General features: G+C 38.2%; 1 protein-coding gene across 1 annotated transcript in view; it reads left to right on the top strand.

The window, feature by feature from the left end:
* Window positions 1-15741, top strand: part of PIEZO2 (piezo type mechanosensitive ion channel component 2) — a 295675-nt gene that overhangs the window by 230254 nt on the left and 49680 nt on the right. Inside the window, exons 24-30 of the mRNA XM_061448817.1 lie at window positions 1020-1220; window positions 2598-2802; window positions 2946-3047; window positions 3517-3682; window positions 11503-11746; window positions 12893-12989; window positions 14786-14945. Of these exons, the coding sequence (XP_061304801.1) occupies window positions 1020-1220; window positions 2598-2802; window positions 2946-3047; window positions 3517-3682; window positions 11503-11746; window positions 12893-12989; window positions 14786-14945 (1175 nt within the window). The remainder of the gene's footprint in view (window positions 1-1019; window positions 1221-2597; window positions 2803-2945; window positions 3048-3516; window positions 3683-11502; window positions 11747-12892; window positions 12990-14785; window positions 14946-15741) is intronic.

Genomic DNA, 15741 nt, shown 5'->3' with positions numbered 1-15741 from the left:
ATTTCTCTTCTTAATTTAAAGAATCTCCAAAATTTTATATACACAGTGTAAGCTTGTCAGAAATTGGTTGACTCAACAACAGCAAGTTTTGGTCTAACAAGATTTATTCCTCCTTTCTTTCCTGAGAGCTTACATCTGTGTGCTTTGTTTGTGTAGGGAAGACCTGCCAAGCTCTAGTGGTCAATATATCAGGTCCTGGTAGTACCTTTTGTGTCTCACTCCCTTAACCATGAACCTCTCACAATTAAGAATGTGTGTGGGGAAGAGAAATTACTGACCCAAGAGATCTGCATGAATCTTGAAGTTGCCTAGTATTGTCTGGCTTGCTGCTAGGAGCTTTGCAGCTATAAATAGATAATACTTTGGGATTAGAAATTATTCTGGAAGGATTTTCACAGAGTTACAAAATAAAATGTCTTCTCTACATAGAGAATTGAGTTCAGTGCTGGACCTGAAGGTCCCAGGCTTCAGGTCTTCAAGACACTGAAGACTGGCAGATAGGCTGTTTATTTAAATGGGTGTCCAGGATATATTTACATTACCCAGCATCGTTGCATTTTAAGGAGGTCGGTGCTTGCCACCTAAATGACTGCAGATGACTTTTTTGTAAGCTTGTATCCTCTGTCTCCTGCAAAGCAAAGCATGGTATCTTGCATACCATGTTTATCCATAGCATGGTATGTAAGATACCATGAGACATGAGGGGGCACATGGATGGGTAAATGCATTTTCCATCACTTTACTTTCCACAGCTAGTATTCATAATAGTATTTTTAATGAATGTCTTTAAATATATCTTCTGAATGTCAGTATGTTTCATCAAAATCCAAGGAGTGGTAGGAACCTTTCTTTGTTTCAATTATAGTAGCAGGGAATAGGTGTCTGTGTATCCTGGTGTGCAGAAGTACTCAGTGGTAACATCCATTTGAGTATTCTTGGGTTTAGGCTTAGCAGAAAATTGCATCACTTCTTGTGGGATTGATCTTTATTTAATATTCTTCTGATTGTGTCTCTTGTAGAATAACTTACTGATGCTGGCTATTCTGGCTTTTGAAGTTACAATCTACCGTCATCAAGAGTACTACAGATGTCGAAATAACCTTACCACACCTGTAACTAAAACCATTTTCCATGATATTACAAGAGCACATCTGGATGATGGACTGGTAAACTGTGTCAAGTATTTCATAAACTATTTCTTCTACAAGTTTGGTTTGGAGGTAAATCACTTTCTTTAGATTATCATTCCAAATATTTCGGTAGTGTTACTTTTTAATACTATCTTGAACAGCTTTTGACAGCTGGATGCTTCTTAGTCATTACTCATGTTAGACCTTGCCACAGTTCATATCTGCTGGTAGTGGTTTTCCTCTTGTTTTTCTTTGTATGTCTTACTTATAACTCAACTTATAACAGGGGGGTCAATGGGCGGAATTGAGGCATACCCTCTCATGAACACACGCATACAGAGGGAACTAGGGACTGCAGGAGCTGAAGGAGGAAGCAGGGGTTACCAGGCCATTGGCTTTGTTTAAGCATTTCTAACTTTCTTTTGCTTTTGGCTGCACAAATACATCCTTCCTTATTATACTTGTTACTACAGTTGTTAGCAGCCTGCAGGAGGGAGAGCTCCAGCAAAGGTTATTGCTTATTGAAGGAGTACTTTCAAAAATATTTGTAGAAATACTGATTTTTCACAACTTTCTATAGCTCTCTGAATAAGGCAATTCCTAGGCTAATACATCCCAGATCTAATCATAATGATTCTCTTGGCCTTTTTATAAAACACTACTACCCCTTGCTACTGAAAAACAGCCAGTCTGAGGATTAAGAATGATTGAAAATTAAAATTAATCAGCAGCCTGTTTCCTTCAGGAAATAAATTTAGCCTCATCCTAATCTGAGGAGAGAAAATCAAAACAGTGAAGTGCACTGAATAAATGATTAACTATGAATTATTGACTAAGTTTGAAACATGCTTCATGGCACAGAGTGAAGGGACTACTTTAAGTGGAGCCAGAGAACAGAAATGCTCTGGGATGCAGACCCTTTAGAATAATGGAGAATTAAAGCTGCCTTACAGGAATTGACTGGATTTGTCTATAGCAAATAGAGGTTGTATGGTCTAAACCTCTTTTCTTTTTGTCTGGTTCCCACATGAGGATATACTTTAGTGGCTGCTGTTCTTAATAGTTCCTCTTCTTTTTCACATATGTAAGTGCTTTCAAAGTGTATGGCTGTATAACATGTGTTTTCTTTGGCAGCAATTAAACATTTACCATGTAGGCTACTGTGACAACGCTCTTTCCATTCTGTATCTTTAGATACCACATAATGGAAAACTGCTTTAGCACTGTATTCACATAGTTGACACTTGTAGAAGAGCATCAAAACTTTTGGGTGTTGGGATGGGGGAGGTTGCTGTTGGAGAGATACAAACTGTTGGAGAGAAACAAGCTTATTGGTTTGCACAGGGTTCCTGCAGTCAGCTCCAGCACATGTGCAAGCGTTCTGCCAGGACCCAGAATAGTTTATCATTGCTGCGTTGACTAGTCATCAGGTTGCAAATGTTGCTTATTTCTTTACTTCTTTTCCAGACCTGTTTTCTTCTATCAGTGAATGTAATTGGTCAACGAATGGATTTTTATGCCATGATTCATGCCTTCTGGCTGATTGCTGTATTGTATAGACGAAGAAGAAAAGCTATTGCAGAGATCTGGCCGAAATACTGTTGTTTTTTGGCATGCATCATTACCTTCCAGTACTTTCTTTGCATTGGCATCCCACCTGCTCCTTGTAAAGGTAAGGGCACTTATCCTTTGTGGACAATTACTGCTGCTTGATTTTGCACAAAAATGCTGGAAAATTGATACATATTTGGAAGAAAAGGATGAAGTAATTGTCTTAAAGTGCTGATTGCATTTTTGTGTGCTTCTGTCATACAGACTATCCATGGAGAAGTGGTAATGCCAACTTCAACTCCAACATCATAAAGTGGTTATATTTTCCAGACTTCATTGTGAGACCAAACCCTGTCTTCCTTGTCTGTAAGTATTTTAGCCCATAGTTGCGAAGTGTTTACACGCCCTTTGCTTAAAACATCTATCTAGTGTAATTTGAAGCCAGCATTTTATTTACTCTTCAGTTGAAAACTGGAATATTCTGTGGGAGATTGAATGCTAAGTGTGGCTTTGTATGTAGTAGAAAAATTCAAAGAATTAATATTTTGTGCATGTATTTTCCATATCCCATTTTTAGTAAAGCAGCATCAAAAAGTGTTAATTATTTCCCTTTTTCTAATTTATTTCTCAATAAAAAATCATAGAATATGACTGGTAAAACAACTAAATACATGAATAAATTTCAAATCATGTTAAATGAGTTCAAAAACAGCTCAGTCTTGGAGGTTCAAAATGTGGGAAAACAGCCTGATAACTACATTATAATGTACCACCACCACTCTCTACACCTAAGTTAATAACTGAATTTTTCCTTGCAACCACTGCTTCCTCCTAGATGATTTCATGTTGTTGCTGTGTGCATCCTTACAAAGGCAGACATTTGAGGATGAAAATAAAGCTGCAGTACGAATCATGGCTGGAGACAATGTGGAAATTTGCATGAATCTTGATGCAGCATCCTTTAGCCAGCATAATCCTGTTCCTGACTTCATTCATTGCCGGTGAGACCATGGAACACTTGGAAATTACAGTGCTTTCTTTTTTGTAAAGTTCTGTAGTGTGAAAGTAACTCTCGCAGCTTCCAGTTTTACTTGAAATTTATATTCATGTATGTTCCTAGCTCATAACTTTCACTGTTGCATGAGATAGCAGATAGTTAGCTTCTGGGTAGTCATCTTCTGGTTTAGAAAAGGGCAGATGTAAACAAGTCTTCCTAACACGGCTGATTGTTTTAAGTGCTCCCCAGAGGAATGTTCAGTGCTAAATTTGCCTGAAAGTATGTATTCCCTCTATGAATATCCTGTGGGACAATATTTATGGTGAACTTCAGCACTCTGGTGCCTTCCCCCAAAACACATGCATGTTAAAAGAGTACACTGCAGTCTGAACTCGCCTATGTATACGTTTAATCCCACAAGGTCATCAGTCATGTTCTGCATAGTTGTTGTCTAAGTACAATCAAAGTCAGATATTAGAGACTGCACTTTGTGCTATTTCATCTAGACATAAGAACCTTAAAAGTGTCTTAGAAGGACATCTGCTGTGTCTTCCTGTTTCTCAACATTGCATGTAAAGTTGTTTAAGGATGTGAACAATATAAAAAGGGGGCAGAGACAGCCTGAGACAGTCTGTTCTGGATGGTGTTCAAACAATGGAGCCATTCCTATGGGATCATTTCTGCAAACACAGATTAGCTCAGCTCTTCTGAGTTGTGCTGGGCATATTTTTAATTAAAGTTGTCTCTGAAAGTTTGATGCAATATTACAGGAATAAATGGGAAGAGTAAGATTTCTTAGCTATTGTGTTTTGTCAGACTTGGTATTTGTTTTGTGAATGCATGTTACCAACAGATATCTGAGCGCAAAAGGAATTTAAAACATTGAACTAATGTCTGCCTTTTGCGAATAAACTTTTATTTCTTTTACCAGCAAAGTGCTATCACCAGAAGTCTGTATCAAGATCTTTAAGCTGATCCTGCTGTTTCTGTTAGAAATGGTGGCCAAATCTGTCCTGAAATAGCATTGAAAAGGGAACCATTGAAACACGTTCAATTGACTCATTTGTCCAGTGATTTATAGACATTCCTGAGCAAAGGACAAACAGTTCTTCCCCTTGAGTATATGCAGTCTACACAGTGGATCCAGTGCTCTAGATCTAGTAACATAAGCAGAGAGAAGTCAGTCTCTCTTCAAAATGCTCCATCAAGTAGGAATGATTTCCAAAGACTGACAAACGAGGCTTGGTTGAGAAGAACGTGTAGCAGGGACTGACTTTTTTCTTGCCCCTGTGGTGGTGTCCCTCTTAGCAAAAGCTAATACAGCAGTTGCATCAGGCACTGTGACTGGTCACTTAGAAAGACCATCACTGGTAACATGGTTGCTGGCAGAAAGAAAAGATCAAATTTCCTCTCCTTAGTCCAGAAAAAAAAACAAAAACAACATTGTGAGAAAAAGCAACAATTAAACGTAAAACTCCTGTGTTTTAAGTCTGTCTTCAGAAGGGTAAGGAGGCAACAAAATCACTGCTTTTTAAACAGCCTCTTTTGACATCTTTTCAAAGTTCCCTGGAATCTGATATGTATTTCTGGTCGTCTGTAGAAGATATTCCCAAAAGTCAAAGCATTAAAAGTCTGAAGCACAGAGGATGTTCTTTGAAGATTTTGGATGGGAATCACAGTCAGGTTTATAATGGAAAGCAAAGTCCAAGCTGAACTGGCCTGCTGCCTTTCCGCAATCCTTTTGGTTAAGTTCTGTGTTTTGGTTCATATGCATGGTATGCGTCAGCTTGAAGTCATTGGTGGCATCATATCCATTCAAACATACTGCTTGGCATGTGTTGATAAAATGGACCTGTGTACAAATGATTAATTACATGCAACCGTTTGCAGTTTGCATAAAGCATTAAGTATTACTGGTGAAGAGTGCAAAAAGGAGAAAATCAAAGAATACCATTAGTAGTGGTAAGCTGAACAAACTGTGGTCACTTTATACTTGTTCCAGCTAAATACGGAAATCCATGTGACTGTTTCATGTGATAGTTTTATGTTGTGTTTATAAGAAGTAGGATGAAAAGAATAAGGCAGAGAAATGAACATAGCAGGGACATTTTTGTTTTAAAAAATGCATAAAATGAATAGAAACCCATTAATTTCAGGAACAGAGGAAATTCCTTTTTATGATATCCTTTCTTGCAAATACTCAGGCAGGTAAGCTGTGACTTCTTTTTTGTTTGATTGCTTTTAGTGTTAGGTTCCTGCATCTGTAATGGGAACATTCTTGTAGAATGTTGTATATGGATATAAACAGACCTTCCTTTAGTATGAACTGCATAATACATCTTGTGTTCTTCGTGGTATTTTTCTTTCTTGAGCCCTTAAGTGTCTCCTTCAATGATTTTGCTAGGATGCAGGTTTTCCCAGACTTTATATGATGTTGTTTTTGAGAGGCTGCACTGCACATGTGTAATCTTAAATGCCTAATTTGCTTCAAAGAAGCACCAGAAAATGCCTGACAGTCTTTTAAAGTGACTGAATCTTGTATTAGAGGTTGCAAGTTTTTAAAAATGACTCTCAAGCTCTGGAGAGTCCACCGAAGATATACCTCAGAGGAAAATGTATGTGTCTGGCCTCCATCCAAGACAATTTGGAACTGGAAGAGCTTTGTCTAAAAACATTTGTTGCACTTTGCCATGGAAGTTTCAGAATGGTCTAAATATTTAGCAACGTGGACAAGAACTTGGTTCAAAGCTTATCCAATCAAGTGAAATGAAAAATGGCATTTATCCAGAAGTCAGTCAGAAAGAGCCAAACAAATAAGTGAAAGCAACCTGGTTATAAATAAGTTACAAAGCATAAAAAAAAGTAATGCTTAGTATTTATGTGTTTTCTGAGAAGCCCAATATGTATTTACTGCCATGTACAAGTGGCAGTTGCAGTTCAAAGTACACTTCCAGAGGCATCTCCCCTTGAGAAGACACTAGCTGGTCACTGTTCTAGTAGGCTTGGATAAAAAGTTTTAACTGCAATATAAACAGTGGCAGAAAAAGAACGTATTTCCAAATGCTTCATTTTCTTCTCTCTGGAGAACTACTTGAGCTCAGCAATGATAAATACAGTCTAAGGAAGAGATTTCCTGAAAATTTTCTTGTCTTTCCACCCCCAGATTTCTCAGGGGATATGTGCTTGACCCCAAGGGAGAGCACAACAAAGGGCTTTGAAACAGAAATAAAAACAATAGAAGCAGGGGCTTTTAAAATGAAACAGGATTTAAAGTGACTTCACTGAGGATAATCCTTTCCCACAGTGTCTAATGCTGGAAAATTCTCATATCAGTTCCCAAGCAGTTTTCAGACATTCTCCTAGACATTGACAGGGAAAAAATTTGGGACTGTATTCTACTTTTTTCCTCTTAAGAGCAGAAGGAATATTAGCAGCCAGTCATTGGACTATCCTTGTTAGTACCTGCACCTTGGGAATCGCCAGGTGAGTCAGGTGAAGTCTCAAAGGCTGCTGTAATGCCGTTCTTGGAACTTCACTTCTTCTGACTTTGGTTAGTGAGAGGGGACCTGCAAATCATCATTACAGGCTTCCTCTCGTATAAAGCAGATAAACATTTTGTTGCTAGTAAAATGAGCCTCAACAAATAGCACAGCTTTGGGTTTGGGAAGTTTTGAAGTGGACAGAAGCATGAAGGAAGGACCTTACTGGTAAGAGAGTGACAGTAAGAGAAAATGAGTCCTGGGAGAGGACTTGACAAAAATAGTAGGGACTAAGACCTATAAGATCTACAACACTAAATTTGAAGAAGCACATAGGGACCTAAGTTTCAGAAGGTTCAGTGTTGCTGTCAGCAAAGGGAAAATCAATGAAACTGCCTTCTGAAGGTTGAAATGGAGTTAAAGAGATGGGCTTTGGGGATAGAAGTTTGGTAAGAAATTAGCAATGTTGGGGTTAGAAGGAGAAGTTGTCTGTGATGTAGGGTCACACAGGCTGCTAAGAATGTAAGGAATTTGAGATAGGAAGGGAACGAAAGAAGAAATTTGGTGAGTAAGGGTAGCTTATAGAATACATACATATATAGACAGAGAGATAATAGTCTGGACGAGAGGGAAAGGGTAGGCATCAGAAGAGGGCTGGGGACAGAGCCTTGGTAATAATATGGACGTGGATAACTACACTCAAAGCAAAACAGGTGGCTGACAACAGAAGGCGGTGAAGCTACATAACAGCAGCTCCTCCAGCATGAAACAGCACTGAGCTATCTTGGTCAGTACAATAGCACAGCAGGCCCTCACCAGTGTGTAAACAGAAGTGTGTTCTTTCTCTATATATCAAAGCGCTGGCTGAAGACAAACACCTTTCCTCAAAGGGGTCATTGGCTGCAGCATCAGCACCTCTCGGTGCCTGCAGGCAGAAGTTCAGACACTGGACAAGCCACAGCCACACACATCACTGAACATGCTGGGAAGACAGCTACATGTAGAGCAGTCCTTTTTGCAACAGGCTGGATCGTATTACAGTAAAAAATTAATTCCCATGGAAATTAAATATTGAAACAATCATGATAAGTTAATAAAGCTTTACCAAAGAAAAGCGTATGAGCTGATATGGTGAGTCATCTGAGGTTACAATAGCTTTGAGGGATGGATGGAATGAACTTCAGACTTCATCTTGCCTGGTTTTGAGCAAAATGATTCCCAAAATGTTATCCAGAGTATCAGTGGGTTTGCAAATGACACAGTTAGCAAATCAGCATTTTTTATTTTTCATTCATCTTTCAGGTTTATTCTGTATAACTTCTCATTCAAAGGTTATCGTGCTACCAAAAGCCATAGTTTGATGCTCTTGGTACACTGGTGTGTACCAGTACCATCTGAGGTTAATCTTCCCCAGATGTGTGGCTGTATTCATGGCCTACAACTACATTCTCCCACCTTCGCATTCATCACACCAGCAGTGAGTTGGTTCATAGGCTGAATGGGCAGAAAAAGTATCCCTTCAAAAATTTGCTTTTTGAAACAAGTTCAGAGAGCTAAAGGCAAAGAAGGGGTGGAAGGCAGAGCTGAAGGGATGAAGGGGAGTGTGACTGTCCCCTTGGGAAGCAGCTGCCCAGATTTCCTAAGTGTATTGTCAAATACCACATCCTGAGGGGGGGCTCTCCTCTTTATGACTGGATGTAGACTTAAAGATCACTTAGAAGAGGAGATTTGGAAGATTTAAGTGGCATTAAACTGATGATCTGTGTGGTCTGCAGTGAAAGCATAAAATTATGGTATATACTATCCAAGACAGCATTTTCTGCTGTCTATGAAGAAGTTTTCAAACCGAGGGTAAGCACACTTACTGACCTTCTGTGTTTGTGTAGGGTTTTTTAGCTGTTGGGGCAGCTTTGTGCTTAAGCCTCCCACTGTTGCATTATCTCCAGAGCAAGGAACTCCTCACTTGTTAACTTTCTGGGGTTTGAGGCAGAATTTAAAGCTTTGCATCTGAGAATGTGTCAAACTATTTGAGGGGCAATATGTTGAGAAGTCCTCCCACCAACACACATCTTTGTTCCTGCTCTTGCAGCACTTGACCTATTTGTATCATTATAAGCAATTAATGAAAATTAGCAGAATGTGTGACTCCATAGCGTAACAGACAAGGAGTTTTAGCACATTGCAACTGCAAGAAATGTGGTTTCAGGAATGCTTTTATCTACTTGAGACTACTAGAGTGTATGTCTGTTCACTGTGTTTAATGTGATATCCTTCTTGGGTCAGCACAGAGGTGTCTGTGATGGTTGGTGATATTCATTTTAGGTGTCCCCTGGGTGACTTTTTAAAATACAATTTTGTAAGCTATCCACTCCGAGGTAAATTTTTGAGGGCCATTTTTATAGTTGGGTTTCCTTGTAATTGTGTATTTATAAGAATGAGAAAGATCTGTATCTCTAAGAACTACATCATTTGTCACTTGACACAGTTGTATCGCCTTCTGCCTTTTGAGGGTTTTCTTACATCCTGTTTTGTAGTTTGTTTGGTTTAGAGATGTCCAGTGCTATTATGTTTAATATGTATTTTGAAAATGAGAAAAGCAGATATAGTTAGTATTTTAGGTGACTGCTCATATATAGCAAATGGTTAACATTATAGTGAAGAAACAGCTAGAATATTGTATTTTCCTATTCTCTCTTAATTTCTGCAAGTTTTAATCTGAGAGTACAATCTGCTGTTAGACTGTGACTCAACCAAATGTCATGTGTATATGTTGGAAAGTTTGGATCCAGCCAGTTCTTTTAAGTGTTAGAGTCCATTTTTATTAAGATAATTGTTCTTCAGTTAATTCAGATGCATTCTGGGCTTTTTTCAAAAGATGCCAATACATCTTGTTGGTAGCAGCGGACAGGATTTTTGAAACATTGCAATTGTTAGAGCAGTGTCAGGAATGTGATCTCTTCTTAGCCATCCTACACATCAAGAGTTGTTATTAAAGGCACACCAAATGTGGTAGCTTTTTCCTAGAGAAATAGCAAGAACACCATTTCCAGGGCATGTTAAAATAGTGAAGATCTGTTCAACTGATGTCTTATGCCTCTTTATTTTCTTATTGTATATTGATTCTTTGTTAATGTTTTATCACCCAAAACCCAGTAGCATCTCTAAAGTCATGCCATTTTTAGATTTTACAGAAAGTAGTCCATAAATTTCTTAAATGTCTGTGGGAAATAAACATAAAGGAGGTTTCTCGTTACCTTTTGTTAGATGCCTTTCTGGTTGGCTTCAGCAAGTGAAATGTATAATGCAGGCCTATAAATGTGTGACTATAACTACATACTCCTAGAAAGTTCTGAACCTGAGAACATCAAGCAGCAGGGGCCTTTTTATGTGGCTTCATACAGTGCATTTAGTTAATTTACTCCATACATGGTTTGGCTTAGGTACGCATGTACTCCTATAGTTCTGTCTCCCTGGCTGGTTTCCTGTGAAATCTGGTTTCGCAGCCTGGGTGAACATACCCTGAAAACACAGTTACACCTGAAATCAAAACGCTAAATAGGAGGAAACTAAGAATTAGTTGGTTTTTCAATGTTAGCTATATGTAATATTCAGTATTGTCTTTGGCAGATACTCTTATTTGAAAGCTCACTGAGTCAATATGAAGTCAATATTTTAAGGAATCAGAAAATACCAAATTGTTTCTCACTCTTTCCCACTGCGGGCCAAGCTGATTTCAGATACCTCTATCTCGTAGCTTCCTGGCAAGTGTTCCAGTAAATTCTATCATATTTATGTTGTGTAGAAACCGTTTACCCCTTAAAAATTCTACATTGATCTCCACTGGAGAAAGATATTTTTAGTAGCTGTCAGTGAAAGGCTGAATTCCCTAGAAGTCATCAATAAATACAGAACTGTTTGCAGTGGTGTGCTGTAGCTGGCTTTTTCAGATAGATTTACTGTAATATGCTCAGACCTCTTAAAATATGATCTCAGCTTTTAAATTACATATGTAGCATTGCCAGATCATATCACTTTATCATGAATTTTGGTGAGAATGTTTTCCACCCTTTTATGATGCAAGGCTTGATCTTGCATGATGCAAAGTTACCTGACAGGGGGTAGCTTGTGCACGAGTGAGCTAGAATGGAGCATATGAGCCAGGCAGACCCATGAATGAGCTAGACCTACTGACCTTGGTATTAGTCTTGAGCAAGTGCGCAAGTGCTGATGTGGGATGAGAATGCTTAGAAGACCTGAGCTGATGAGTATCAACCAATAGCGCAGAAGAGGAAAGGTAGCATTGCCCTCAGAAAAAATTCACTTTTTCTCCTTCTTTTGCTTCCAGGTCCTACTTAGACATGTATAAGGTGATAATATTTAGCTACCTCTTCTGGTTTGTGCTTACTATAATCTTCATAACGGGAACCACGAGGATCAGCATATTCTGCATGGGCTACTTGGTAGCCTGCTTTTATTTCCTTCTCTTTGGTGGAGATCTGTTGCTGAAGCCCATCAGGAGTATTCTGCGTTACTGGGACTGGCTGATTGCCTACAATGTCTTTGTGATCACAATGAAGAACATCCTCTCAGTAAGTAGATGCTGCGTTTCCTCTTCCCTCAGCACTCTGGTTTCATTGGAAGTGTGCATAGTGCATTGAGTGATCATTAAAAATCCTTTTCAGGGCCACAGCCTTCTCAAGCACAAAGCAGGCTCCATTTTAATTCAGGAACTGCAAGTGCTTATCCAGGGAATGGTAATGCATGTACATTACAGGAAGATATGCACATGGGTATGCAGCTGAGCTCTGTGAAAACTCTCAAGCTATTTTCAAAGGCCCATGCTCTGCTTTCTTTGCCTAGTAAAGTCTCTCCTTAGGAGCTTTGTGAAAACCTTAGTGGAGTGAGAAATGAGTAAGAAGTGCAAGATTAGTCATACCATTGATAAATAATGCACATTTAATTAAACCTTTTATTTTAAACTGGAATGTTCAAACCTCGTACTAGGTGCAGTTGTCTTTTGATGTAATGTAATTAGTGAAGTTGACAACAAAATTACAAGCTGCATTCCCTTTTCTACAAAATAGTCAAGGTTTGCTTATATAAATTAACTTTTTAGAGCAGATTCTTGCAGTAGCACTGATAGGTGATTGAGACAAGCCAGTAATTTAAATATTTTTGAAAGACAAATTTAGATTTATTCCTGGCAATTGCTTTTTAGCTTTGAACATTTTTAGTGCTGGACTGAAAAGAGCAGACATTTTTCTTTTTACATTTATATAAGTCACTGTATTGAAAAAAATTGATTTATGGGTAGTTTGAATTTGCAGCTGTTCTGAGTGGTTACATCTGTGCTTCATTTTATGCTTGGGAATTCAGTGGAGCTATGCGTGTGTTGAGTTTGTCCATGTAGTTTGCAAGATTAAGTCAGTGATTTATAAAAGTTGCTTAGCTGTCACATCACATCACGTGCCAGACGTATCACTTTCTCTGCAAAAACACAAACAAAACTCACATACCTCCTATTTCACTGATAATTGAAAAACCAAATTCTTGCTGTCTAAAAGTGATGTGTGTCACGGGTAAGGGCACTCTTTCTTCTAATCTCTGTTTTAATAAGGAGATATAATACAGCCAAGGGTGGTCACAATATTCTCATGTAATGGAAAGAGGTAGAACTTTTCTTATCTTTATTCCTGCTATGTCTTGTTATATGAAATTGTTGTTCTACTTTCCAGATAGGAGCATGTGGCTACATTGAATCATTAATTAAGAATAGTTGCTGGTTGATTCAGGCATTTAGCCTGGCTTGTACAGTTAAAGGCTACCGTATTCGTAAGTATAGCTCATTTTTCGTTATAATTTTATATAAATAATCACCTTCAAAATCTCCTACAATATTTAAGTCATGCCCCCTCCAAATATACTACATTGGGAAAAAATCATACCTGTAAATTCAGTTAATACAGCTTCATCCTCCATTTAATAGCAACACAAAATATTGAAAATATTTATAGAACCAAGTGGGATACATATGCAGAGAAAACTGTGAGCACCCCTAAAAACATACCCACAAGCAGCATTTCCTGTAAATGGACAATTTGGTGATACAGATGCTTGAGGCAGTTTCCCTGTATATGCAGGAGATGTGATAATTAAGGGTATAGTTTCACTGTACATCTTGAGCTAAAATTTCAGCTCACCATCACTGAAAGGAGAGGGCACCTTTTCCCATCTGCAGAGTCCCACTCCTCCTTGTCTGCCAGGTTCAGTTGCTCAAAGGGTAAACCAGTTCAGCTCACTGAAATGGCAGGGGCTAAACCAGCATAAAAGTGGAAATTTTTTGCATGTATAGTGAGTTAAGGCAATTTTTTTTGGAGTGGATAGTCCATATGGATGGAGGTGAGAGAATGGAAGAACGAGGTATGGAGAGCAAGACACTTCACCTCTTAGTGAGATATTAATTTGGTTCCATTTTGTCCTGACACCCTAGATTGACAATTTGAAAACACCTGGGGGGGGGGGGGGGATGGGAGTGGGTGTTTAGGGTTTTTTATTGAATTTAAAGAACAGCTTCATCCTGGTGACTCTTCAGACTTGCCTTCATGTCTGATCCTAATAGATAAGTGAGGAGTAGGAGAAAAGAAAGGAAATACGAAGACACAAATTCATAAGATAAATGGTGCCCTGTAGTTCTTGTAATATCTAAAACTTTTTGAGCATCAACAGAAACTTAAACATAGGTTTCTGACTCCCCGGAGGATGGGCAGAGCAGGCTTTGAAGCTCTTGGAGCTTGACCTTCTAGACCTATTACACTGGCTTGCTTGATTGTAAAGCCAGCTTCGAGCCAGAGTCTGTCCCTTGAGTCCTTCTACTCCTTTCTATAGGGCAGCATAAGCCATTTAGTTTATAGTCTAGCTCCACAAACCCACTTTTAATTCCTTAATATTCCCAAGAGAACTGTCTTTTAGAGAAGAAAAAAAGGAAGGAAGGAAGAAAGAAATAGCCCAAGCCAAAATCTAGAGGTAGGAGGAATGGGATTTTCTCTCTGCTTGTCTCATTCTATCCCAAAGGAAGTAATTTTGTGGTTTCAAATATTTTTTCTCTTATGCAATGGAAAGAAACATTGAAATAGTTGCAGAAAGGAAAAATAAAAATACTAGGTGATGGCAGTCAAAAAATTATTTTGACAAAAATAAACCCCTTTTTCCTCATGTTGATAGCGTTTTTAATAGGAAAATGAGACAAATAGTCACTTGAAATCAAAAAAAAAAACAAGAGAGACATGCCATTTTAGAAAGTACCAAAATCAGATATTTCAGGCTAACAAAAAATACTCTTTTCCCATTCTTTGTTTTCAAGCACTTATTAAGATAGGGTGAATTTGTTTGCTCATGGTTCACTTTTGGGGAATTCTCAATTGTTGTGAGATATCTCATTGTTGGAAGTTTTCCAAGTTCCTCTAACAGAAAATACAGTGTACTTCAGATGGAAATGCATGGTAGTTGTCTTAAGAAAAATCTAATTCAAGTACTTCAAATAATTTTAAAGGCTAAGATTATTTAATTGATTAAACATTATAAAAGAATATTTAATACAACAGTCCTATGCTAATGTTACCTTTTCCCAGCAACCAACAATCTAGATTGTAAACTTCCCAGCGGAGAGGCAGGAATCATTTGGGACAGTATATGTTTTGCTTTTCTGCTGCTGCAAAGAAGAGTCTTCATGAGTTACTACTTCCTGCATGTGGTTGCAGATATAAAAGCTTCTCAGATCCTAGCATCAAGGTAACATAAAGTTTTAAAAAGTTGAACAGCTCAAGTCTGTCATGGCTATGGTACTTAACTTGTTTACAACAAAAGAGTCCTTTAACACTGATTTAAACAATCCATTTAAACAATCCAACAATTCATAATTGCAAAGCCAACTCTGACTAAGCACACATGAGAAAACAAATTAATTGAGAATCTGATAGAAATGAAACCATCTTTCCTACGAAATACCCATTTGATACCCTTATTAAAAGCTGTGAAAGTTGATGTATGTTGCATCATTCTCTCAACATCAATATGTATAGGAGCAAACACTGAGTTTCTACACTTTGGAAAGAAAACACTCTACTATCAGAGCCTGTTTGAGACAATGGGTATTAGAAATCATGACTCACATGAGGAAGAAGTACAGGTAAATTATGACACCTGGCTAGGGAAGAACTTCGGGAAGACACTTGGAAAGTGTAACATCACTGAACACTGAGGTATGGCAAGGAACTATCACCCTCTTTGGGCCCATTACTTACACTTTCCCAGAAGCATCCACTCACAGCTATGACTGGCGCAACCATTTTCTGGCTTTTAATGAGAAGGCAGATCAGGAATTAAATTCTGGTCTTAATTTCAGTGAGATTTCTAAGGAATCTTTTTGTCAATTTGGATTAAATATATTGGTTTGGATTTAGACAGTGTGGTCTAAGCTTGTATTTTAGTTAAAGTTAATATCATGAAATACAAATTCCTCTCCTAAATATGGTTAAATTGTGATCTAAACAATAACAAAGAGGATGCTGTGAGTTTTCAATAGTCC

Source organism: Pezoporus flaviventris, unplaced genomic scaffold (genome assembly GCF_033815535.1).
Source record: "Pezoporus flaviventris isolate CSIRO_AGI_PZ_B2104156 unplaced genomic scaffold, CSIRO_AGI_Pfla_v1 ptg000007l, whole genome shotgun sequence".
Taxonomy (NCBI): domain Eukaryota; kingdom Metazoa; phylum Chordata; class Aves; order Psittaciformes; family Psittacidae; genus Pezoporus; species Pezoporus flaviventris.
The sequence above is the reverse complement of the archived record's forward strand: the minus strand, read 5'-3'. Positions and strand labels throughout refer to the sequence as shown.